The sequence below is a fragment of the Hylaeus anthracinus genome, unplaced genomic scaffold (assembly GCF_026225885.1).
Source record: "Hylaeus anthracinus isolate JK02 unplaced genomic scaffold, UHH_iyHylAnth1.0_haploid 4, whole genome shotgun sequence".
In the NCBI taxonomy this organism is placed as follows: Eukaryota; Metazoa; Arthropoda; class Insecta; order Hymenoptera; family Colletidae; genus Hylaeus; species Hylaeus anthracinus.
Genome location: NW_026535289.1, coordinates 14,405,263 through 14,430,514, shown reverse-complemented (window position 1 = coordinate 14,430,514; position 25,252 = coordinate 14,405,263). Strand labels below are relative to the sequence as shown.

Below are 25,252 nucleotides of genomic sequence, written 5' to 3'. Positions count from 1 at the left end.
AATTTCACGATTTTTCCTACGAATGTATTGTAAACTTTTTTTACCGTGGAATCCATTTCATACTCTTATAATTATCCTTTAGTAAAATATTTAAAAATACTAATGTCTAGAAATTGTTTAAAAACAGCAATTGTTAGTAATATATGATAAACTTTTCTAATTTCTTATGATTATACGATTAGCGCCATCGTTAGGACTGAACAAGAAATATACTGCGTCGGTAAATGTAATTTTGCCATCATGTCCTGAAATAACAGAATTCATGTAAATACTATCACATGTTTTTTCGAGGTTATGAATTATAACGTCATTTTTTATATCGTTTCTACTAAAATTTATATGCTTTTATGAATATATTTGAGTTTGTCAGTTACTGTAGTTGAGTAAAACGTCAGTCTACCGGATCGTTTGACAATGGAAGAGACAAGTGAACAAAAGCATAAAAAGTGGAGTGACGAGGAACGTTTAGCCCTTGCTTCGAAATTAGATGCCGAATTGGATGATTATATAAATAATTTAGAAAAAAGAAGCTATACGGAAGGATGGCCAGAAGATCGGTGGGAAGAAGAAATGGAAAAGCATCCTTTCTTCATGAAAAAGGCACCGGAACCTGGGGAAGAACTGTCTCCTTTAGTGGAAGCATTGCAAGAACTTAAATATGGAGAGGATGAGAATACTCCTAATGGTAGAACTCATTTTTCATTATTATATCCTTTGAAAATCCTAATAAATTATAGCTTTAGACTCTTTTGTAGAATTGGCAAATAATTACAAAGAGGATGGAAATTTCAATTACAAATATAAGAAGTACCGATTGGCTATTTTAAGTTACACAGAAGGCATACGGACTAAATGTCCAGATACAGACCTAATGGCTCAGCTTTATAACAATAGGGCTGCATCTCATTTAATGTTAAAAAATTATCGGTATATACATAGAATTATATACGTTATATTGTCCTTATAGACTTTATCTAGATTATACAATAGCCTCGTATAAATTACAGATCAAGTCTAAATGATTCGAAGCATGCATTAAAATTGAAACCACGCTATTCAAAAGCTCTGAACAGAGCTGCTACTTGTTGTTTTCATATTAAAGACTATGACCAATGTATCGATCTTTGTGATCAATTTCTTAATCATTCTCCAACTGACAAGACAATATTAAGTTTGAAATCACAGGCTATAACTGCAAGAGTAAGATATACCACGTGTAAAACTTCTTAATGCATTAGTAGAGTACAAAAGCCTCAATTTTAATATTTACAGGAACGTTTAAAAAGAGATAAAAGGAAATTAGATAGATTAGAAAAGCAATTAGATAAGGAAGAAGAACACTTATTGAACATTATAAAAAGTAAGGGTATCGGGTTAGAATCAATTGATGGAAGAAAAAATCCAGATTTAAAAGATTTGGAACCTCGAATACCACAAATAGCCCAAAGTAGAGTTCATCTAGATGCAGAAAATAAGCTCATTTGGCCAGTAATGATTCTATATCCGGAAACACAGCAATCAGATTTCATACAAAATTTTCACGAGGACACATTGTACGTTCTTACATTGCATAAGCATTCTCAATTTTACCTAAAATCTATTAGCCACGTTTTCAACGATTTTGATTGTTTAGATTAATAGAACAAATAGAACAACTCTTCAGTGAACCTCCAGAATGGGATTCAAAGCACCGCTATACTCCTCAAAATATAAATATTTATTTTGAGGGTAAAGATAAACGTTCCGTGCATAAAGTGGATATCAATAATTCTCTAGGGAAAATATTACAAGATGAACGGTAAGGTCGAAAGATGAAACGTGGAAAACCGAATACTTGAAGAATCACGATAACCGAAGGTTTGTTAAACTATCGAAATAAATTTCAGATTCGTCGTGCGTGGTGGAACTCCAGCATTTTTGATACTCGTGAAATCTAGCGAAGCGGAGAAGCGGTTTTTAGATAATTACTAACAAATTGTACATATATCTGTAAATAAATTTATCGTAAAAAGTTGGTAAAAGTTTAATTATCGTTCCTCTCCTTTCACTTGCGTGATCGAGCCTTTGGAAAATATGCAAATTGTTATTAAGTAGTGCAGTAATCGCGTTTACGCGTATATTTACTAGTCCATTAGTGTTATAAAACAACGATGACCTCGAAGTGTACGTGGCGGTGTAAATAACGTTCTTATTAAACATTATACTTGGAGAAAATTCCATAAATATGCAGACATTATATTAATTTAAAAGACGAGCTATCTTTTTACTTTTTAATTTCTTTATCCATCCTTTCTCTGAAATAAATGTGAAAATCGTTCGGAATTTTTTGATAAATGCAAATTCGTGGCAAATTAGTCCCACTTCGTAACGTATGGAAGGGACCGGTAGGATAGAGAGGCTAGGGCATGATCGCGAGGTGGCGCCATCTGTAACACCTGCTGAAGCCAGATGGGCATAAAGAGTCAGGGCCTGAGTCACAAATTCAGTTCAAGAGACGCTCCACAACGTGTAAGATACGTCTCGGCGCGGTAACTCTCGAAACCGTGAAGACGTTGAAGTTGTGTTAGGACGGTGACGAAAAAGTGCTGTGTCAGAAATACGTTCGGAAGCACGAAAGATCGGTCCGTCGGCCGGGGATACCGAAGGTCACTGTTTTCAAGTGTGATTTAAGAAACAAGGGGACCTTTGCGGCGTGGGAGAGAAGCGGAACGGAACGCAAACGATGCCAAAGCAATGCAGGCAAATTTTTCATTATTCCCTTGCGATTCTCTTTATCTTTTCTCAGTCACCGATCCTTTCTATCGATCGACGATCGACTCTATCCGTCACACGTTGCACCGATAATCGCGAGACGATGGACATTTTTTTCTGGAAAGAAAAAGAACCGTATTTAATCGTAGATCATTCGAAACGTGGTACTATTTTTTGAAACTACAGGGTACTCGGTTGAATAACTAATTGGACAAATTTCTGCTGTTTCTTTAATCGAAGAAACTTGAATAGATTAAAATCATGTTTTTAACCCTACAAAAATAATGGTGCTTTTTCATAATGGCTAGATCGAAGCTTCCTCTTTCGCGTAATTTTGCGAAATACGAGTGAATGTTACTTTTGTGCCGATATCGCAAGGTCGATAAACATCGCACGCATCCGGGTTTCGGCTGGTTTAAACGAAACAACAGTTACGGATGACCGAATTGAAAATAAAAAAAAAGTAATGCATGCATGCAAGTGAATCAGTGTCAGACACGCTACAACTGACGTGATGTTATTAGTACATACCGATGAGACAATGGCCCGCGTTAAATTATTCATGAGGTCATTGTTGCATCGTAACGCAGATTCAAACGTCGAGCAGTTTGCGATGTGATGAAACCGTTGCAGTTTGACTCTCTGATATTCGATCGAAATTGCCACCAGTTTCCATGTAACTGGCTTTAATTGAATTTCTTCGGCTCGCGAAAAGCTGATCCGCGTTAATACCAGAGGCATTTCACACGACGCGGTAGCATATCGTGAGAAAAACTTGATGAAATTCAATTATATCTGGATTAACTGTTAGGACATGGTTTGCCATCTACCACCTTTCTTTCTCTTATTTTTATGCTCGCAAGATGGTCGTTCTTGGACAAATCGATTTCATCTGGTGGCGATACAAGGAAAACAGGTGCTTTTTTCGATATTAGTACGAGGGAATATTTTCGCGCGAGCGACTCTCGCTTACGTAATTACAATAAAGCGTAGGTTATCGCGGTCGTGGCGTCCTTAAATAGGCAGGTTCGCTAACCTGGATAAGGTTCCTCGACCATCCAGGAAAATACGAAAATATGCGTGCCGATCGCGGAATTGTTGCGAATGCATGCGCGCTCGTGCGATCTCGACGTAGATTGGACGGTTGTTGCAAATCGTTCCTAGTTTGGTCGTATATTTGAAAGTGCGAATTCTCACATGCGAATCAGCCGATCCCCGCAACTTCGTTATCCCAGAAGACGCGTTCTGGCAGACAGGGACAAGCAAGCAGGCAGGATTCTCGAGGTGGTAGGGGACGGTTACGTGACCTAGTTTCACTGGCTATGGTGGACCACGATGCATCTTTGTTACGATGCCCCGAAGCGCACGAACGGTACGAGCACAGCGTCGAACATACAGTCGGTTAAAGAACTCTTCGAACGATACTTTGAATATCTCGATCTAGCGTTAAATAAAGTATAGGAAAATCACAGTCACCTGAATAACTCTCGAAAAATTCTCCTTATTCTCTCGAGTACGTCGGTGTACGTTCGCGGGATAACTGTGTCGAAAAAAGTGATTTTTCTTTTACGCTCGCGTCATGTTGGTCACGTCTGTATGTCGAAAGGTTGCGTCAGCCGGGAAGAAAAATTCACGAACCGAACCGGTTGTAACGACGAGTCAATCTGTCCAACGGGGGGAAAAAAATGTCGAGATATCATGCGCGAGATGGCATCGCGTTACTGCGGAGAGACATACCGAAGATCGTTGTCTCGGGTCTGCGTCGACTGAACGCCAGCAAAAAGAGAAATTCTCTGTTAGAAAGAGGAACATGTTCGCTGGGAAAATTCTATGCATACGTTGTTATTATTTTGACTTTTCGGAATATTAAAAGAATGGGAGGTACGTTTCAGGAAAATATGATTTACCGAAAAGTTAAATGAAACATATAAAATGTATCGACGAGGCTCTGTTGTAAAGCAAACTCAATGAACGCGAGGAGAAAGTCGAACGAAAGACAAAAAACGATGTTTTTCGCGGATTACTTATTTCCATTTTGCCTCGAGCGAACGATCGAAGCGAACGTAACGTTGTCTCGATAGAGGGCATGCGGCCAATGGTACAATAGAATTACACGCGGATGCGTTTCATCTCATGCAAGACCGCGATGAGTAGACAAATTCAATTCGGTGACGGCTCTCTCTTTGTCAATTCGTCTCTGCTTTCCTACTATTTTTGCACCTCTCGCTTCGACGCTCTCTTCCTCCCAGCTGATGATGTTACACGCGAACTATGGCTGCCTGTGCACAGTCGCATCGCGACATGGTCTAACGGCATCCAGTCGACCTCGTCATCCCGTTTCAATATGGCCACGCGCATTCCTCTATATTCCTTGCTCTCGAATGCATTTTCGCTATTCGATATCTATACGATATCGCGTTCGACCAACAGTTCTCTCGCCTCTCAAACGTAACCTAAATACAAAATTAATACGTTTATCGGAGGTTGTTTTGGACGTTAAGAAATCCGATCTCGCTGTTTCCATTTCAAGCAGGAAAATGTCCTCGGCGTGGTTTTGCTATGATAGGTTATGTCACAGTGCTCGGATGAGTGATCGCTCAGCGGTAACTGTACTTTGCTGACAGCGGAGTTCGGTCGAAGGCGTATAATACGAATAAAAGAACAAAGTATCTTGCGTCATGTTCATTCAGCGTGATTTAACGGTCGAATAAATTACGTTGAGAAAAGTCAGCGTCCTCTACGGGAACATCTTAAATCGGGATAACTGAAAATAACATCGAGGATATTCCGATACAGCGAAGGATTATTTATCGAAATACGTAAGAAACGTATAGATCGTTGAGATTCGTTCCTTCATTTTGTCGAAACGCGGAAATTCAATTATTCGTTTGGTTGTAGACGCGCGACTCGTGCAAATCGTTTCTTTCCTAGTCAATGAAAAGGGAAATGTCTGCTCAGGAATTAATTTATTTTCGATCGTATATCTCGTTGCCCCGTTTCAAGATAAATCCGATCGGCGACCGTCATCGTTCTCTATTAACATAACTGGTATTAATGCCGGCGATGCCGCGTCAAGGTTTCGATTACGAAAATCGATGCGGCGATCATTCAGACCAGTTTGCTTTCCAGCTTACACGTAACTTGCTCCCGTTTTCAAGCGTGAAAGCACCGTTTTAGTTATCCCGAACTGCTCGTTGGTGACTTTTCGGTGTCCATTTCGCGACCAAGAGGTTTCCCACGAATTAAGGCGATTGTTATAGGTAACAGTTTCGAATAACGTATCAAGGATACACATTCTTTCGCGATGGCGCACCTGGCACCAAAACGCCATTCCGAATGCCACTGAACGGATTAGAATAAAATATACTTTCAAAATATTTTACATTTATTTATTACGCATTTAGAGACCAAAAAATCGTCGACTGCTGGTGTATGCCGTCTCCAGTATCAGTAAATAGGGTGAAAAATAGCGAGAGTTTACGATACGGTTATTTTCGAGGATTTCCACAACCGGTGCTTTCATCTCGGTTTTAGCCACATCCCGTCGACGTAATCCCGTCGAGGACCGAGGTATGGACGGTAGCAGAGGAATATTTAAACGATTTGTAAAAAGTGAAGCGCCGGCGTAACACGTGGACGCGTGAATGCAATATATTACGTCCGCGCAATTGCTGTTCCAGTTACGTCAAGAATGCTACTAGACGGTGTTATTCATGAATACCAACGCAAACTCATTTCGGAAACATTGACAAACAACTCGGTAAACGGGAGAGATAGAAAAATTGAACGATATCCAGCGAACAATCAAAATATTAAGAGATTCGTTAAGGGTTTGCACCGAGTTGGCGACTCGCGTTTCAGGAATTAACAGCGATGAAACTCGGCCCTTGACAAGTTCAGGCTTGCAGAGACGATTACCCTTTGTTCGTAGAGTACGGCAATATTTTTACTTTTTAAGTAAAGTAAGTTCTGAACCGAACTCGAATATCGCGAGTCTGGCTCGCGATGCAAATTCTCAGGTAAAATTGAAAATCACGAGTCTGGCTCGCGATGAAAATCACGAGTTAAACAGAATAGAAGATTATAATAGAGGCATAACTCGGAGCTTAATACCGATTTGAATTCCTACAGAAGTACACCGTGCTTTACCGACTCTACATTTTTCTGCGTCATCTTGCGTGTTCTAACGATAATTATTCGCTCGTTGTCCGACGAAAACCTTCCCCTTTCTTAAAGAACTCCCTCGTTGTCCATTTCCATTGTTACGTGTATCTCATTTTCGGGCCGCTCGGCTTACGTGCGCAGCATTGTTTACAGTCGAGGAAAGCTCTCGGCAGAGGACGAAACGGGACACCGCTTAGGCGAAATCCGGACTCGAGAAGAATCTCGAAGCACCGCGGATACAAAATCGCGCGTCGTCCGACACAATAACTTCCAGCGGTGGTGCGCTAGGTGGCCTGGAGACACGGGTACATGTCGTGACACAATTTCCGGTTTGTACGTGCGACCGTTCGTTGGCCGCAGATTCTGCAGTTTATTACGGATCGAAGAGTCGAGTGGAACTTCACCTCGTTCTCTTTAAATCGTCGAGTTATTGCTAAGCTCGCACTTATCGCCATTTACCGCTGCGCTCGACCCGCGCCAAAGAGTACAGAATTAAGAGCTACTCCCTAGTTTTCTTACCGTCGGTTTTCTGATTCTATTTCCTAGCCAAACTACCTGACGATTAACTTTGAAACTCGGTCCGTTTAATTGCACGTGTACTTACGTAGTATCGCGGATAAGGAGTCGAATGTTAGGCTGGCGAAATTTAAATTGTCTTCTAATCGATACTATCACTGTTATGTGCAGGAAGCCCCAGGCCGTGGTCCCGGTGGCAGCGAATTAGATGCAATTAGAGGAAGGAAGGAGATCAAGGAGAGGCAGGAGCTTTCAGCATGACGTAAAAGCAGCCGATATTCATGAGAAAACACTGGAAAACCTTACGTCCAGGCGGATCCCCTTTCTCATTCAAAACAGCGTGAAAGAAACGCCCGAGAACGGGAGAGGGCCCTCTCGCATTTAAATACGCAACGTGTCTCGTGAACTTTTAGACGCCTACGGGCGCACGACTAATTAACTATTAAACGAGGAGCAGGGGATGATTTTCTCGCCCGACACGCTCCATGAAATCTCCTGGAAACGATCTAAACGCGTCGTTGAAGAATTCAATCGTCGATTCCTCCAAGGAAGAGAGCCCCTTCGACTTTTCCAAGCGGAAGAAGAGCAGATCCGTTTCGTTGGAATTCCATTCGACGAAGGCAACACCTGGAATTATTAACGGTTCGGGCGAAACGAAAGCAATCTCGATTCCCGGAACCTTCGGTGGGAATAAGAGGTACAGCGAATCGTCGAGATAATACTACTTGCGCGTTTTTGAGAGAAAGATCGCTCGAGGGAGAAGGTTTTCCGGCGGCGGTGAAAGGGAACTCGTCTGGTAACGATAAATCGTTGGGCCTGACGAGCGCATAGTTAATAGGAAATAGAGCTTAAATTTTAGAGTGAGTTCTAGATAAAGCAGCGACCCTAACGGCGCAAAAGAAATTTGTTTGCAAAATAGTCGGGATCACCGGTCTCGTTAGTTTCTGGAAATCTCCGTAATCGGTTGTCCCGCGGAAAATCGTAGGATTACTTAGTACCTTCTCGAAAAAGAAAGGATCTCTCAGGATGGAATGCTCTTTGTCTCCCAGACGATAGCAAAACGGACCATGGCTCGAACGTAGATATAAAAAAAAAAAAAAAAAGAGAGAGAAAATACAGGTCAAACACGGCGTGTCCATCGTTCGAAAGAAGAAAACGATTCGAAAAGTTAGCTTACTTTGTAACGCTGGGAAACTAGAGCGAGGGATCACCGTGTATGTTCAGGAAAATTACTCTCCGTCGAGGGAAAATTAAATACCGAGAGTCTGCAAATCTCTGGAATCCGAGTTAAGTAGAAAATTGTACGACTCGCTGGACGGTTCCGAAAGGATAACCTTCGCTGGGAAGAAGGATACGGCTCCGTTTTTCTAACCGGCGAGAAAAAGGAATTCGACGGGCGCGTAGCCGAGAGGAAATTGAGCTTGCATTGTCAAAAAGAGCAAAAATCGCTTCGCTTTGGAACACTGGAAAATTGGAACAGGATATTACTACGTTCATTAAGAGCAGACTCCATCGACAGGAAATCGGATAGTGGAACTCTGGATGTCTCCGAGGTCGGCACACAAGAATCCGAAAAGAAGAGCGAATTTTCTCTCTTGTTTTCGGAAAGAACGAAACGCCATTACAGTTAACAAAGAGCCGAGCTTAAATTAGAAGGCGAAAGGCATTTGTCTTCCTTCGAGACAGCAGATTATTACGTTGAGTAAGCTCCATTGAAAGAATATCGGACAACAGAACCCTGAAGATCCCTGTGAGACCAAGGTAAACACAAGTGTTGTAGGAGTTGCTGTACTACTTCGAGTACCTATCGTTCTTTGAAAGGAAAGATTAACGGGTTCGTTAAACGGATCTCATCGACGCATTAAATAACGCGACTGTGAACAAGATTCCGAAGAAAATAAAACGAAAGAGAGAAAACAAAACTGGAATTAAGAAGAAGCTAATCGTCAATTTCACCGAATAAAAGGTATCTTTTTTTTCAAACTACGAGTCACCCAGAATTCGACCTGAAATTTCACGAACGCGGCAAGATTCAGAAAGAAGCAACCCTCTCGGGAGGAAGGAGTCCTCTCTCGTTTTTCAAAACGGTGGACACTAACACACGAAAAACGGCGAACCATTACGGCGTCCACTATACGGGCTCGTACGCGTACAGCAACGGGGCACCGAGCGTCTACAGCAGCTACCCGACGAACGCCGGGTTCGCCCAACATCATCTCCATGAAGACTACAGGCCGATTTACTTTTACGTAGCGCAGCCGTACACTATCCCGTACACGTTCGCGAGGAGACCCAGGCCGTCGTCCCTCCTCAGGCCGGGCAAGCCTCGGAGCAACTGTCGCGTGAAGTTCTCCAAGAAGCTCGGCAACGCCGACTTCTCGCAGAAGGTGAAGCAGGGCGAGTTCTCGAGGAGCCTGAGCCAGGTGCACTTCGTGGAGAGCCAGGGACAAGGTACGTGCTCGTTTATTCCGACGTTCGTCGTTTTCTGGTAGCTTTGACTTTCGGCGCAGCCTTTGGTCACCTTTACGCACTCGGTGGACTTTTTGGCGTGATAGTTCTTCGTGTTTGCAATGGTCTTTGCAATGGTGGAGCCCTTGGGGTTCTCTATGGTGCTTGTAGTGGCTCCACACAGTGTTGTCTTCCTTGCTATAGTCCTCGATGTCCTTTTTGACGTTAATATTCTTTCATCTCGGTTGCTAACGGTATACAGTAAAGTCTCCTGAAATGCACAGAAACCATCTCTAACCCTTGAGGGGCCGAGAAGTTTGATCGCCGAGTAGTTTAACACCCTGGTGTTTTCGTCTTTTCGTTCTTCCTCTTCTTTTCTATATTCGCTGTCTTCTACGTCTCGCAAGTTCAGTCTCGAGTTCCTTTGCGAAACCGAACAGAATTTGTAACTTTGGCAACGTAACGAAAATAAGTATCCTAGCGCAATAATTCCTAGAGAAACATCTAGCAGAAATGTCGACAAGCGTCGGTCTGGGAGCGGAGGTACCCGGCGAAGGGCCCTTGGGGCACAGGGTCGAAGGGTTGAAAAGAAAAAGTAGTCGAAATGTCGAGCACTTGGTCTCTCGAGGCGCTTTCACGTCGGTGGATTCTTCTAGCAGACCGGATAATTGTTGCGAAAGCGGCATAGTTTCTGCGGCATAATTTAAATAGTTGCTGTCGTCAAGTAGACTACCGATGCCCACGCCGAGAGCGTCTTGTTCCCGCGCGTACAGCCGCTGCGCGTCTCTTTTGAGTTCGTTGAAAAGAGAAAACACCAACCGGGAGAAAGGAACGTTCTCCAAATATGAGGTGTCATTTGAAACCACTCGACGAGGAACGTTTCGTATTTGGATAACAAATGTGCACCCGATTTCGAATAGCCGACGTTTTTTTCCGCTTGGAAGGAAACGTGGACGCTTAAAAAGCTAACGACCGCCAACGAATCGGGCTAAACGTCGCGAAACTAGGCGCGACTGCATTTTTACGCGTACTTTTTCCAATACCGTAAATCACGATACTAATGTTCCTACAAGTTCCTGTAAGTTAACCAGTGTTCCTTCTCGGTTAAGTTTCAAAGCTTCGACACTCAAGCTCTTCTATCGGTAGCACTGATATTTTCGTAACAAATAGTTCGATCCTTAAACCCGGCGAAATTTAGTTTCGAACCACTGTCGAAGCCCGTGTTTACCTTCGATTTCGAGGGAAACGCGCCAGGCAATTCACTGTTCCCGTGGCGGAGCGCGAACTTGATCGAACGGGTTACGCGCGTTCGGAACGAAAGGAATGCCATGCCGTGCATCCGGTATGACTCGCCTCTTCTTTCTCTTCTGTACAGTGATCTCGAACTATCCGAAGGCTGGGCCGACGTCGCGTGACCCAAGGATGACGTCCATGTTCCGACGGGGCACGATCTTCGCCACGTTCTTCCTATCTTTGCTCGGCGGAGGACTCGTCTGCGCCGCACTCGTAACGCAACACTGGGTCGAGGCTCGACCCCTCAGGACGCCCAATCCCCAGGAAAGCTCTGGCAGGGTTCACTTTGGCCTTCTTCAAGGAAAAAAGGAGCTGAACGTCGCCTACGGATGGAGGACCTACCACATTTCTGGTGAGCTTTTACTTTTACGCTGGGCCCACGGAGATTTATCATTACGGAGATTTTTACGCAGATTTCTATTACCGAACCGATGTTTTAATACAGGGCTTCTGAAACTACGGGTCGCGACCTCGAACGGGACTCTAATAACGAAATCTTGGGATCGCGAGAATTTTAATGTAAAATATTTAATATTCTCTCGTAGCAGAAGAGTAATGGCTTTTTCGTTAATAATTCAAAAACGACGCACCATCCGACATTTTTGCGAAGGAAATTGTGATTCGGAATCGTCCTTTTTTAATCATATTTGTCATGAAATTATAAAAAAAAAAACGTTGACACGTTGTCGGTATCGTCAACGACATCCGCGTCCAGGATATCGACTTGCGATGCGAAGTTAGATAGAATTTTGTTTGTTTAAGCGTCGGAAGTTCAAGGTAAGTTTACGAGTTTTAAGATATCCCGAGCAGAGTGTATGCGGGTTCGTATCTCGCGCACGGCATTACCAACCGCAACGACTCCCGAGAAAAAGTGCTGGTATCGCTCGCCTTCTTCGATTCGTGATCGAGAATCGCGAGTTAAAACACCGCCCACGTAGTACCTCGATACTATTGCGTAACATGTCACGGGGCGAACCCTGATACCTGTCCATTAAATTATTCTACCTGCTCGCGACTACTCGATCTGCATTCCTCGCGGAGCTGCTTAACAACATCATTTCGTGTAACGTTCTATCGCAGGGGAATGGATCTTCTTTTTTTACTTGGATTCCATCCAAACGTTAGTCGCTCGAGTTCTATTCCAATATTCGAGTCATTCGAGCGTGCCTTGATTTCTTTGGAACTCGATGCGCCAATAAAATGATTTTTGCCAATCGAGGTGCCTCGCCGACTGTCCAGCAACCGACAATACCCGTTCTTATGATCGAGGTGTTTCCGTAAACGCCGCGCTCTCGTTACATCAAGATAAAGGCCGGTTCCTGGGAAGGAGATCGCCAGCTTGCAATCGGATACGCTCGAAATCAATCAACGCGTTAATGCTCTTCCTAAATACCTGAAATACCATGATTACAGCAGCTCGGTTCACCTCGAGAGCGCGACTGGTTGCAATATCAGTCGACGACGAGTTATCATCGCGGCGAACCGCGCGAGGAAGATTCCTTCGTGTTCCAGGTACACGGTGCGATACTGTGCCCATAAATTCTGCCGGATGGTTGGCCAGACTGGGGAATCTTATTCGGCATAACTGTACCTGCACGCGATCTCTGAAGCCGATGTGCGAACGGGAGAGTCTCCGCTCGTATCCGCGATAAATCTTCGCCTCGATAATCGCCGTCGGATCAGTTTCGTTTAACTTCGACGCTCGATCCGCGGCACCGTCTTTTCTGTTAGTCACGAAAACCCATGGGTAATCGGCTGTAGATTATACGGACATGCTTGCCAACGTCCTCCCTTTCGATGCTTTACGTCCATCCGTTTCCGATTTTCTAGCTACCCGACGACGATCCTTCCGAGTAAGAAACGTTTGGTAAATTCTAGACAATGGCGTTCATCGTGGCTAACGAGCACCGCGATCCCGTTTATCCCATAATGAATTTTTTTCCCAGCATCTTAAGCGACTGGAGTTCCTGTGGTAACAGGACTACGTATTTATAATGCTCGCGTGTCCCGTCGCCCTGATACCGAAATCGTTACCGCCCGAGGAAACTTTTATCGCGCTATAACCTGGCGGTACAATGCCGGTCAGAGCGTTCGGGCGAAAATATCCGCTACCTGTACCATCTTTATCCGCAAGACGCGCCACCGTTAACCATTCGGACTAAAAACAACTGTGAACTGTATTTCTGTGCCTGTATTTTCATTAGGAGATTTCCGTTTTGCTCTTCGTACAAATTTTCTTTTAAACGGTTTCCTTGCCGTGTCCTCTAGCAAAGACTCCAAAAGTAATCGTAGCGCGAAATCGATTAACCCGTTGACGCCGATTTGCATCGCCGTCGTTCGTGTCTGTACCGCGAGGCGGCGTGCATCACCGGTGGGTCATGCTTGCCCTACCGCAGATGCCGCGCCGCCCCACCACGCGGACGCTGCAAAACCGCGCCGGCGTCAACGTGTTCATCCATGGGGCATACTCTCCCCACCTCGAGGCGAACAATTTGAATAGCATTTTACGTGCTCATCGTTGTAACGGTCTGGCGTCTTTACGCACTTCGGTTACGGCATAATTTTTCGCGAAAGCAGACGCAAAAAGCCGTCCAACCCCGCGCGAATAAGGAAATCGTTACGGAACGCTGCGCTACTTTGCAAGCCAAACGCGAACAACGGACGATAATGATCGGGCCAACACCGCGGGCTGCTCGGGTCGCGAGTGTTTTGTCGTCGTTAGTTATTCCGGTCTCTTCGTTTTCGTACGAGAAAAAAACAAACTGTTTCCCGCGTTCGCCGCACAGGGTGAAATCAACGCTGGACGAAGATCTCGTAGACCCTTAGGCTAGGCGGTATCGCAAAGGGGCCAACTGGGTCGTTTGGCTCGCGTCTCGCTCAGAAACGATAATTGGGAAATTGGTATGTTCCAATAATTTAATGTTGGATTATAGGTGAGAATAATACGGTTTTATAAAATGAATTTTATTTCGACACTTGGAAGCCTCGGAAAGCCAGCCGCATTCGCTATCGAGGTTGTCTCTCGACTAACTGGCACCCACTTCTGAGAACTAAGGAGGACTCGGTGAGGACTTGGAACAGACACGTGATTCATTTTTGTCACCGGGCTAAATACGATATTTAGATCCAATTGATTCAACATCTAATAAACAACGAAAATTCTATCGATACGAACAACACAATTACCACGTGTCCCGCGAGCGATTATAAGTGAAATAAAAAAAAAAAAAAAAAATCAATTACAGATCGATCCCAAGACAGAACGAAACTACCACTTCGATCCGAAGAGTTCGCGAAGATTATCCTCGACTTCCCGTACCGAAAGTACGCCCGGAAATGTTTCCCTTCGATTTCCCCGCGTAATTTCAGAAATTCTTCCGTCAAGAGCCGAGAACGAAGAAATGGCCACGGGATCGCGAAAGGAAAACATTTCTCGGAATTATTGTCGGACTTCGTCTAACGAAAAATCGTAGTATACGTTTCCCTCGTCCGTTTCCGCGTCCACTCGAAATTTCGACTTCCATTCGCGTAAGTTTCGCTCTCGATATTCAATCTGCGAAACCAATTTTCGTGCGGCGTTTTCTTCGTTCGGGATATTCGTTTCTTCTACAGCTGTGTGCTGTGTTGGACTTCCGGCCCAGCGAGACAATTTTTATCCCGGAAGAAATTCGTCTGCTTCGAGAACCGCGGAAGGAACCGTTAATTCGAGGGAAAATTTGGCTGCTTTGTTCGATCTAAACAAAATGTAGCAAAGTTTCGAAATTCGTAGCGAAATTCCATAGATCGAAGCACGTGCGGTACGCGTGGACCGAGTTCCTCCCCCGAACGGTTTCCGGGATACTTCGAAATGCCCTCGGAGACAGAGGGAGAGATGGAAATTAGGGGATCCAGCCATGGAGGTAACGAGGGCATCGTGGTCCGAGCAGTTCTCGACCCAGTGGCGGGCAAAAGCGTTGAATACATTAGTCGCATTAAAATTCTTATTGCGAGCGATTTGCATCGCTTATCCCGGCACAAAGAGTCCGTTACCTTTGCAAGCGAATTCCGTATTTGCGCGGTCGGAACGAGCGAGTCGAGGCGCAGCGTTCGAGTTGTGTCTCTAAAGAATAAGAACAGTGGGGGATTGGTTGCGGCACGCGTCACGAGAAACGTTTCTCTTTCATCGAGACAGACAATAGCGCCAAAGGGACACGCGAGCGAACACGTACGGACTGGTCACGTATGTAACAATGCTCGCGTGCATACACGACCGTCTTTAACTACGCGGTGCGTCTTTAAACGCGAGGTCAATAATAGCCTTCTGTCACGTTGTGAACGCATCCAGCGCGACCATCGGTACGCGTGTCGCGATCGAATCGATTATTAATCTCCCGCGGCATCGTCGGCCGACAAACGACTGGCAAAAGTTAATTGGCTGGATGCGCGAACGGCCTTTAATCGGATGATTAAGAGACGCGAAGTTCCTATTTCTCGATCTCGTAAACAGATCTCGGTCGCACTTTTATCCGGATAAGAAACAACACTTTGTCCGGATTAAGCTTCTATTCGCGAGTTACGAAGAAAAGCTCGGCCTAAAGAAAAGCAGCCCGAGGGAGAAATTCCGTCTGCGAGAGCAGCCAGCGGCTGTAACAATAGGAACAGAAACTGGTTTCTCGACGTACAAAAATTTCCGACCGTGCCTCGTGGTCAACTTTCACGTGCGCGTAGGTACTCGTATCATCGAGGCTGCCGATGCTGACCACGGGGAACGTTAAAATCCTCTTTTTCACGGAAAGTCTACCGCGCGATGGAAAGTCGCGTATCGCGTTTCGAGAGAACGCGTCGATGTTGAGTATCCCACGTTTAAGAAACGGAACCGGTGCCCACGCTTCTTTAGCTAGAACTTATTGTTATATTTTTAGATGTTGGAAAGATCGAACGGAGATCCCAGAACGAACAGAACTCGGTTACGATAGCGAACGCCTTTATCACGGTGCCAGTTCGGTATCGATTTGCTTCGCGTACAGAGTCGGACCTCTCACGGAATCGGCTTTTCATATACCATATACACATCACTTATAAATCCAAAATGTAGCGAAGACTGGATAAGTCGTAGAGTTCGAGTCCTGAACGAATCTATAGCGTTCTACGTCTTCGAGGTTAGCGTTGTCTCCTTTTGCGCTCGAAGCAATTTTATTGCAATACGGTAAAGGCTGGAAAAGTGCAAGATGGCTATCTTCGCCATCGGGAGAGTTGAGGGGTGGTCTCCTGGACACTCGGTATAATACGATCCTAAACGATTGATGAGCTTCTGCCGACTGTTTCTTTTCCCTCGGACCTCTTTCTCTTTCCTCGCGATGCCTCGATTTTGTCGAGAATGGAATTCAAGATCTCGCAACTACTCGCCCAAGAATGCACCTATTCAAACTCCGTGCAGTTTGAAGGATGAGGTTGGCCCGCCAAGACGCGTGTTTGCATCGCCGTAGCGGATAAGTAGCCGACGTGACGCCGGCCTCATACTTTAAGTAGATCCCTAGGATAAGTTTCTTCCCGTGGAAATTCCTGGGATGTCCTCCAGCGGTCGCAGGCTGTCAACTTGGCGATTCGCTGAGACTCTAGCCCCGGGCTAATTATCTAGTTCTCTATTTGCGACGCAATATAACTTGAACCGGCCAAAGCAACGAGTATTTGCCGCTCGCTTAATTATTCATTACGCCTCGGCGGTAATCTCAATTTGCAGCGTCGATCCGCCGCTGATTCGGCTCCTCTACAGAAAAAAATAAACGAAAATCGCGAGCTTCGAAGGGTCGAAGTTACGGTCGAGCCTCGGCCGAGTTAGAGCTGGGCTGTTCGATGCCGGCACGATGACGATAAAAAAAGTTTTGCTGTTAAACGATCCTATATACATATACTATTTTTTTTATTTTTTTTTTTTTTTTGTAGTGCCTGAAATGATCAGACAGGACCCAACGGTGATGTCCTGGGGACTCTGGATCAGCACTCTGACGACGACCTCGGCGGCCCTCGTCACCGCTGGCCTCGCCGCGCTTCTCGCTGTGTTGAACACTGCCACGTCGCCTAGGTCAAAAATCCTCTCCGATCCAGGGGTATACTTCATAAATATTTTAACGCGTAAGTTAAAAGGGCAAACATTTTTACGACAGACTTCTTCTAGTCTCTTATTCCTTCCCTTTCCTGTATCGTTTTCAGTATAGTTGTCCTTGTCACTTCTGATGACCATTACGTATAGTTTTGTTCATCTCTGCTTCCAAGAGCGATAGATAATCCTCTACCTGAGCGATAAACGCCACCGAGAACGCGACAGAGGCGCGGCTGGAATATTGACTTGACCGTTTGTTTTAGTCTTAATGTGCCTCGCGAGCACGAGCACTTGGCTGGCGCAGTATTACACGAAGCTGTACTTCAACGTGCTGCCGAAGGAGGACATCGACAATATGTGGACCAGCGAAGGTTCCGCTGAGCTCGGTTATTCGTTTTGGTAAGAGACCTTTTATTCTCCCGTTCAATGGCGATGGAGCATCGCGTACACGGAGGCTCCCGGAGCCGGGCCGAGCTACGCCGATGATTCCATGCTTCACGGATGGCAAGTTCTAAAGCCTGCTGTCCGATACGATAGATGTTTCTCTGCTTTCCGTAACGTACGATGCTTTCCGAAGCGATCAGCAGTTGCGGGCATGAGGGAAGGCATCGTTCGGGAGTTCGATGATACCATAAACTACAGCCTTCGTTTACCAACTTATTAAAAACAAATATTATCGCGCGTTTCATTCTTAATTCACCGCCGGTATACGCTAACCATGTGTGATATATTTTAATGAATTCGTGCATGAATGTTGCACGAGCCTATATCCTATAGTCCTGCTTCCGGGTCTCTCTGCGTACTGTCCTATTGAATTCTACTATGTAGCTATTGTCTACCATATTGTCTACCATATTGTCTACCGTATTGTCCTATTGGATTCTATCAGCTGCTTCAACGCTTGGCAATTGCAATGCATTAGCATATTCAGTCAAGGCCGGCTTTAAAGCAAAGCAGATCAGGCACTGGCCTAATGGCGCTCAGGCTTAGGAGGCGGATAGCCTTGCCCCCACCTTTCGGAAACAAAACCCACGAAGGAAATTTAACGTATCTCGTTCCTCGAAGAAAGGAGAAATTCGAATAACGATGCGATCTATCGGATCACGCGATCAATATTTACTTTCATACTCTGTAGAAAATTGGATTCCTCCGGAGGAGCGTAGGCGTCACGCGACGGTTAACGAGGCTTAATAAGGGGGAGCGCTTGATCTGTTGATCGATAATCTTATATATATATATATAAAAAGATGAAAAGCTGAGAGAAAGATTGAGCTGCACATTTTTCTGTCTCTGCTTCAGGCTCGTTGTGTGCGCCGGTGTGGTGCATTTAATCAGCATAGCACTGGTTGGCTGGGGCTCAGGACGAGACAAAATCGAACGTCTCGAGGCGATTCCTGCCCTGGAAGAGAAGACCGCCGCGGCAATAATGCTGTATTAAGTCCAAGGATTCACGGTGCGATGACTCAAGGAGAGATCCATCACAGAAATGAAACGGCGCTCGCGTCGTTAGCGAAAAGCAAACTTCGATGTTTCCGCTGTTCGACGACGTATTTCGTAAAGTTCCTACATGTTTGCTGGCCCATTTAGCGCTGCGGCGTCTGAACTGTGAACACGTTAACGGAATTAGCAGTAAACCACGGACGAATGTTGTTAACGGTCGAGATCAAGGTTCCGAGAATTTTTACGTAATACCAAAGCGTAAAAAGTTCCGAGATTCGATAAGATTTCATGGGAGAATTTGTTACGTGTAAAGATATACGTAGAGCGAGATTTGATCGCGGAACATCGAAATTAAGGTAAGGAATTCGACCGTGAACGATAGACGAATTCGCGAAGCAATTACTTTTGTAAGATGCAATCTTCGGTGGAATGTTTCGTTCGGTAAACATGTAATCGCGGTGTTTCTAAAACCGCTAAGGTAATCGCGTGTGGATATCAGAGCGTGCAGTTGACGAGTGTTTCTGTTATGAACACTGTGAAATGGACGTTGTAGAATGAATTCGAAATCATAAGTGTATATTACGTATCGTTATACTATGTCACAATTTTCAGTAATAAAGTCGATGGACATCTCAATGTGGACGTTTAAACGTATCAAACGACACGATTGCGACTTGTAGTATAATAATCTGAATACTCTAGTTAGTTGTGTATCTTTCGTGCATCGTATGTCTTGCCTTTCACGCTTGCCGGTCAAAAATGGCTGCTCAAGGGCATCGAAGGTTATTCGGTTACGCTGCAATTCTAACCTCTGGTCTCGGCGTGTCAAGCCGATATCCGAGGCGAGCAAAACTCGAATAAAATTTTGGCCATTTTTTGTTTGTAAAAGGAGTCGACTCGTTTAGACGATCTTCTTGCATCGAAACTTCGTCTTCGATCGTTCGTACGAACGATAAAAGTTGGCTTACGGCTTTGCGAATTTTCTATCAACTAAGTCTCGTGTAGGATGTAAATAGAAACGGAGTTTGATACTCTGTAGTGATTTATTTATTACGTAGTATTGTAATTGTTAACTATATCATAAATGTAATAAAACAATTAAAAAGACAATACGGACAAGATGTATAGATCTTAGCTTATACCATAATAAAGAAGTCGGCTCTCATTCGCTGCCATGAACTTATGCGTAAGGTGACCGTCTCTCGGTCACGCTTCTTCTTCCTTAACCGAGGGAGAGGTGTCGACGTAATCGTATTCCGGTTTATTAAGAAAACGTAACGTAAGTATCAGGATACAAGAGACCTTTATTGATGTTTTGTGACTTTTCACACCTGTTGTCAGGTTACCCAGCAAATTCAATACAGTTCGGCATTCATACAGTTCACCATCTATTCTGCTCTGTACATTGATTCATATTTCACGTATAGTTGTGATACACTAATTACTATGTATACTGTTAGAGCTTTTTCTTCGTTTCTTTACAAGTCTAATGCATGTAACGCAGCGTGGTCGATTTAGAAAACTTTTGTTCTGAGTTTAAAAATATTATAAAAACACAATTTCATCGTCGTCTGTTAACATATATATTACGTTTTCTTTTTCCCTAATGTTTGTGAATTGGCTAACGATTCGATCATCTTTGTGCTTTCTTTTTACCGTTACGAGTATGTCGGATGAGGTACGAAGCGGTGCACGAAACAGTAGAGTTGGGCCCATCGTGTAATTTCAGGCAAATGTCTAACTGCGTAGTATGCACTCTTCTTGAAAAATGATAAACATTGTTTCTATAGATAGTCTTCAAGTCTTAACGCCGGCTGACGTGCGACCATCCATCATCCTCTGGTTGTCGTCTTCTTTCGTCGTTTTTAGCTGGAAGTCTGTCATCTTTCGGGTCGTCCCGCCTATCGATAAAAACGTGACGTTTAGTATAATACGTACAAGATCGAACGATATTAGACTCGATGTGCTTACTTTTCATCGCGTCTGGGTAGATCCCGAGGAGAGTTTTGTATCGCATCGCTTTTGTCGCGCCAGCTTTGATTACTATTACGCATCGAATCTTCACGACGACCCCCACCGAGACTGCCAAGACCACCGCGTTCACTACGTTCACCACGTTCACCGCGTTCACCACCAAAACCACCGCGTTCACCGCGTTCGCTGCCAAAACCACCGCGTTCACCGCCACGCCGATCGGACATCCTGCCACGGATACGGGGTCCATCCGATATCGGGTCTCGAGGTATATCGCGCGGAATTTCGCGTATCTGTAAAAAAAAAATATGTTTAATATATTTGTTACGATATGCCTTCCAAAAATAAAACGCAGTCTACAAATACCGCGCATGTCGTCGATACACTTACCGGACGATCCATTCCACGATCTTTATCTATTCTGTCCCTGTCTCTGTCCCTTGTATCGTCTTTATCGTAATCGTCCTTCCTCCATTTGTCGCCGATATCTCTTTTCGGTTTATCCGCATCGTCTTTCCTCCACTTACTATCTATTTCGCGTCTCTTCCAACGCGAGGAATCGTCTTTAACGCCGTCTTCTTTAGTATCCATTGAACGACGCCATGACATTTCCATTGGTTTATCTTGAATACGGTAACGTTGTTGTGGCTGTTGATCTCCGCGTCTCCACGTGTCCGACATGTCCCCGTCTCTTTGTCTTTTTTCCTCGAGCTTCCGTTCAATCTCGGCTTCCCTTGCTCTGGTAATATCCGCTTGTTTCTCGATCTTTGCCAAACGTTCGGCTTCCTTTGCCTCTTCTTCGGCACGTTTCAATCTCTCTTCTTGCTCCTTCTTGGCTCTTTCCTCTTCGAGGCGTCGTTTCTCTTCTTCCTGCTTGATACGCAAATCCTCTAAACGTTTCTTCTCGAGAGCTTCGGCCCGTTCTTTCTCCCATTTCGCTTTACGCTCAGCCTTGCGTTCCATCTTGCGTTTCAATAATCTACTTGCTCTCTCTTCGTTCAAGACTTTCTCGAATTCCGCCAGTTTCTCTAAATAGATACTCTTACGTTCGGCCAGGATCTTCGCTAAGAAACTATCGTGATCCTCTTTCATTCTCGCCATGCGTTCCCGAGTCGCGACAGCCTGCTGTCTCTCCTCGATGGCAGCGGCAATCCTTTCCGCCTCTTGTTGTTCCCAGCGTTGTTTCGCCTGCTCCATCTTTTCTTCCGCCGCTTTCTCCACCAACGGAATTTCTTCCAAACGTTTCGCACGTTCCAAGTAATCGATCTTCTTCTCCTGGGACTTCAATTTCTGTTGCATCTCACGACGTTCCTTCTGCAATTCTTCAGCTTCGCGGGCTGCAATTTGTTCCGCGTCTAGTTTCTTGATCTCGTCTTCGTCTAATTTCTTCAGTACCTTCTGACCGTGACTAGTTTGAGAAATCTGTTGCATTTTCTCTTTAAGATGGCGATCCTTGATTTGTTGTATCTCGCTCTGTTGTCGTTTCCTTTCGCGTTCTTCTCTTTCCTGTTCGAGTCTTTTCTGCTCGGCCAACATTTGCTGTCTCTGCAATTCTTCCTGTCTTCGCATTTCCTCTTCTTCGCGGACAGTGTTTATGTGTTCGATGTACTCCTTCCTTTCCTCAATGATCTTATGTCTTCCTAGAATTCTTTGATGCTCCTTCAGCTTAGTTTCATGGTAATGACTTACCATTGCGTTACGCAATTTCTCCCTCTCTATCTTCTTCTTATTTGGATTGATAATGTTTATTGCTCTGTGTAATACGGTAGCCATATTTACAAGTTGACAACGAATTTGTTCAGACGGCATTGCCTGTAGGACAGGACCATCGGGATGATCTTCCCTCTGCGCTTCGGACAAATCAACTCCGAAGTGAACACATTTCTTTCCGTGATTAATTCTTATCTGCATGTCGTTGTATCTTACACAGTCGACCAACAGTCGTTCCAGATGAAAGTCCGTTGTAAATTTAGCAAGTTCCAAAAGCCTGGCGAACTGTATGGTTTGGTAAACCTGAGATATTTGATGAACCAAACGCACGAGTGTTACGTCTTGCAACGCTGGAACGTACTGAATCAGAGGACCAGTTTCATCGGTCTGTAACGTTTGAATAACAGAATCTACTCTATTACACAGATCCAAAGGATGGAATTCAACTTCCAGCCACGAGTATAATTCTTGCAACTGCGGCGACGCTAAATTTACAATATTTAAACGAACTATATCTTTAAGTAGAGAAACTCTTGTCGGCGGTTGAGTGAGTCCTAAAAGCGTCGCGAGCTTTTGAGCTTTCTCTAACGGACTCTTATCCGTTTCGATAAAACGATCAAATTCAGGATGAGCTGACGGCAGTGGTATAGATAGCGTAGCTAACAAGACACGATTGGCCATTCTCTGCTGTTCCTCGGGTGACATATTCTTCTTCATTTCGCGAGAAAGCTGCAGCAATTTGAACAGAGCAGCAGCATGGAAAAGATAGTTTCCAGCTTTCCAGAAAACCATTGCCAATTTTTGGTAATAATTGGCCATAGTTTTTGGTACTGGAAGCTTTTTGGACAAGTTCATCATACCGTGCACGTCTTCGGAGGACTTGAACGCCTCTTGCCATAACTCCATTTGAATCGCAGAATCGAGCTGATTCAATCGTGTTTCTAGGTTCAATTGTTGTGTCTCGGCTCTGTTCATGGACACGTTAGAAACGAGTGGTGGCAATTTACAAATTTCTTCTAGATGTTTTCTCAATTTCTCGCATAATTTGCGAAATTCTGTCTTACGATTGTACTCGAGACAAAATTGAAAGGCCATACGCGCGATATCGTGATACAATGTTTCCACGTGCGCATTGGTCCTCAGTAATTCCAAGCACTGACAATACGACTCCCATAAAAATTTCACCCAAGGTGTTAAAATGGTACGATCGCTTCTATCTTGCGCATCTTCCCCGCTAACAGCCGATAGCAAGATACTTTCAGGTGTAGCTAAATTATCAAGATCATCTATATCTATAACGGCTTGTTGACTTTGCTTCCGTGCTTGGTTTGTCTTTTCTTCCGCCATGCGCAAGTATCCACGTATAACATTTTCCAAACTTCCAACATTCACGGATTGGAACATGTTTCTGTATTGAAATAGGCCCTCCTTTGCTATATGTGATTTTTTTAGTTCTACGCAGAGGTCTAGGTACTTGAACATTATAGGTTCCAAGACCGACTCTGACCAGCTGTACGTCCATTTTTTATTGCGGAAGACTTCTTGTAAAGTATCTAATGCTCGAGCTGGTTTTCCTACTTCGATGAATTCTGTTGAAAATAGAAACAAACGGACATTTTTTCGTTAACCTACTAAATCAAAATTTTATTGTATTTATTTTCAGAACTGAATTTCTGATGTTAAGGATTCATAAAAAAATGCTAAATTAAGTTTTTCAATTGCTATAATTCGATTCGGTATGTCCGTTAAACATGTTCTTTAAGGTTGATTGATTTCAGGTTATATTTCAAAATAGTTCCCAGGGTTTATGTAATCAAGTAAATAGATGCCTGTATTGTCAAAGTCAGTTCAATGATACCGATGCGAACAAATTTCACCGTAAGGCACTTCCAACGTCCGACACGAGAGCAAAATTAACCGCGATTTGTGTTTATGGGTATCGAAAAACACGTACCATATGAACGTAATTAACGCGAATGTACACTTTGTCCATTCGAGTAACGTTCACGTGAAAAGGAAGTTTTACATTTAATTAACATTAATTCATCGTAGCAAAGTCGTTTCCGGAGATAGGCAACCTGCATAATTGTTCCGTAGATACATATGGTTGGGTAAAATATATATTTAAAAAAAATCAGACAGACGTGACTATAGGCGACACGAATGTTATACAAGTAGCATTTAGTACACGGCGATTAATCGATGGTACGAAAGCGTACGATCGAATAGGACGGTGGATTATCGAAAATTTCTGGGGCTATGAGGAAACGTCTTTTTGAACTCTGTATTAAAAATCTATCGGCCATGTCATATCGTCATTTTAATGAACAGTATACGTACCATTCGCTCTTTTCAGAGCGTTCTCTGGCCTTTGCCCGTATCGCGCCATTTTTTCGCACGAATATAGTTAATTTCACACCATACACGCTATTGCGGAATCCGATAAATCTACGTGAAAAATCTGGAATTTTCGTCTATTAACGACACGACGTTTGTCACGATGGACCCTGACCGCATGTACCGGATGAAAGGCGGCCACTACGGTAAAATGGCTTCCTGTAATATGTGAGTCAAATCAGGCCACCTAGTTTTCCAGAATCTTTAGAATAATTCGTACAAACAGTCATAGTCGTCGAAAAAAATTCAATTTAGTTTATTGCTATTATCGCTATTGCGATAAATTCATATTGGGATTATCATAATTGCGTTGATTGGACATGAACAAGGGTAGTAAGTAGGCTTGGCACCAGGAGTCGCCATGATCGATTTTCAATATCGTTTGTCGAGTGTAGTTTATTACTTTTAATATGAACATATCGTCTCTCTTCTATATAATTTAATAAGCATTTAACATTAACCGATTATTCATTGTGTTCG

At 44.1% G+C, this 25,252-nt stretch overlaps 3 protein-coding genes across 3 annotated transcripts in view; 2 read left to right on the top strand and 1 right to left on the bottom strand.

Annotated features, from left to right (window-relative positions):
- Positions 1–19,810, top strand: part of LOC128895147 (clarin-2) — a 49,085-nt gene extending 29,275 nt beyond the window's left edge. The window contains exons 2-6 of the mRNA XM_054157467.1: positions 7,603–9,882; positions 11,255–11,524; positions 17,095–17,283; positions 17,515–17,650; positions 18,551–19,810. Coding sequence (XP_054013442.1) covers positions 11,302–11,524; positions 17,095–17,283; positions 17,515–17,650; positions 18,551–18,689 — 687 coding nt within the window. The 5' untranslated portion in view covers positions 7,603–9,882; positions 11,255–11,301 and the 3' untranslated portion in view covers positions 18,690–19,810. The remainder of the gene's footprint in view (positions 1–7,602; positions 9,883–11,254; positions 11,525–17,094; positions 17,284–17,514; positions 17,651–18,550) is intronic.
- Positions 223–2,044, top strand: LOC128895141 (DNA polymerase interacting tetratricopeptide repeat-containing, protein of 47 kDa). The gene is made up of 6 exons (XM_054157446.1): positions 223–685; positions 756–927; positions 1,008–1,200; positions 1,273–1,553; positions 1,634–1,798; positions 1,887–2,044. The coding sequence occupies exons 1-6, from the start codon at positions 415–417 to the stop codon at positions 1,969–1,971; spliced, it is 1,167 nt and encodes a 388-aa protein (XP_054013421.1). The 5' UTR covers positions 223–414; the 3' UTR covers positions 1,972–2,044.
- Positions 19,811–19,975: 165 nt separating the features above from the next.
- On the bottom strand, positions 19,976–24,915 carry LOC128895131 (eukaryotic translation initiation factor 3 subunit A). The gene is made up of 4 exons (XM_054157415.1): positions 24,716–24,915; positions 21,056–23,964; positions 20,663–20,958; positions 19,976–20,592 (listed from the first exon to the last, which is right to left on the bottom strand). The coding sequence occupies exons 1-4, from the start codon at positions 24,762–24,764 to the stop codon at positions 20,496–20,498; spliced, it is 3,351 nt and encodes a 1,116-aa protein (XP_054013390.1). The 5' UTR covers positions 24,765–24,915; the 3' UTR covers positions 19,976–20,495.
- Between the last annotated feature and the right edge of the window lie 337 nt (positions 24,916–25,252).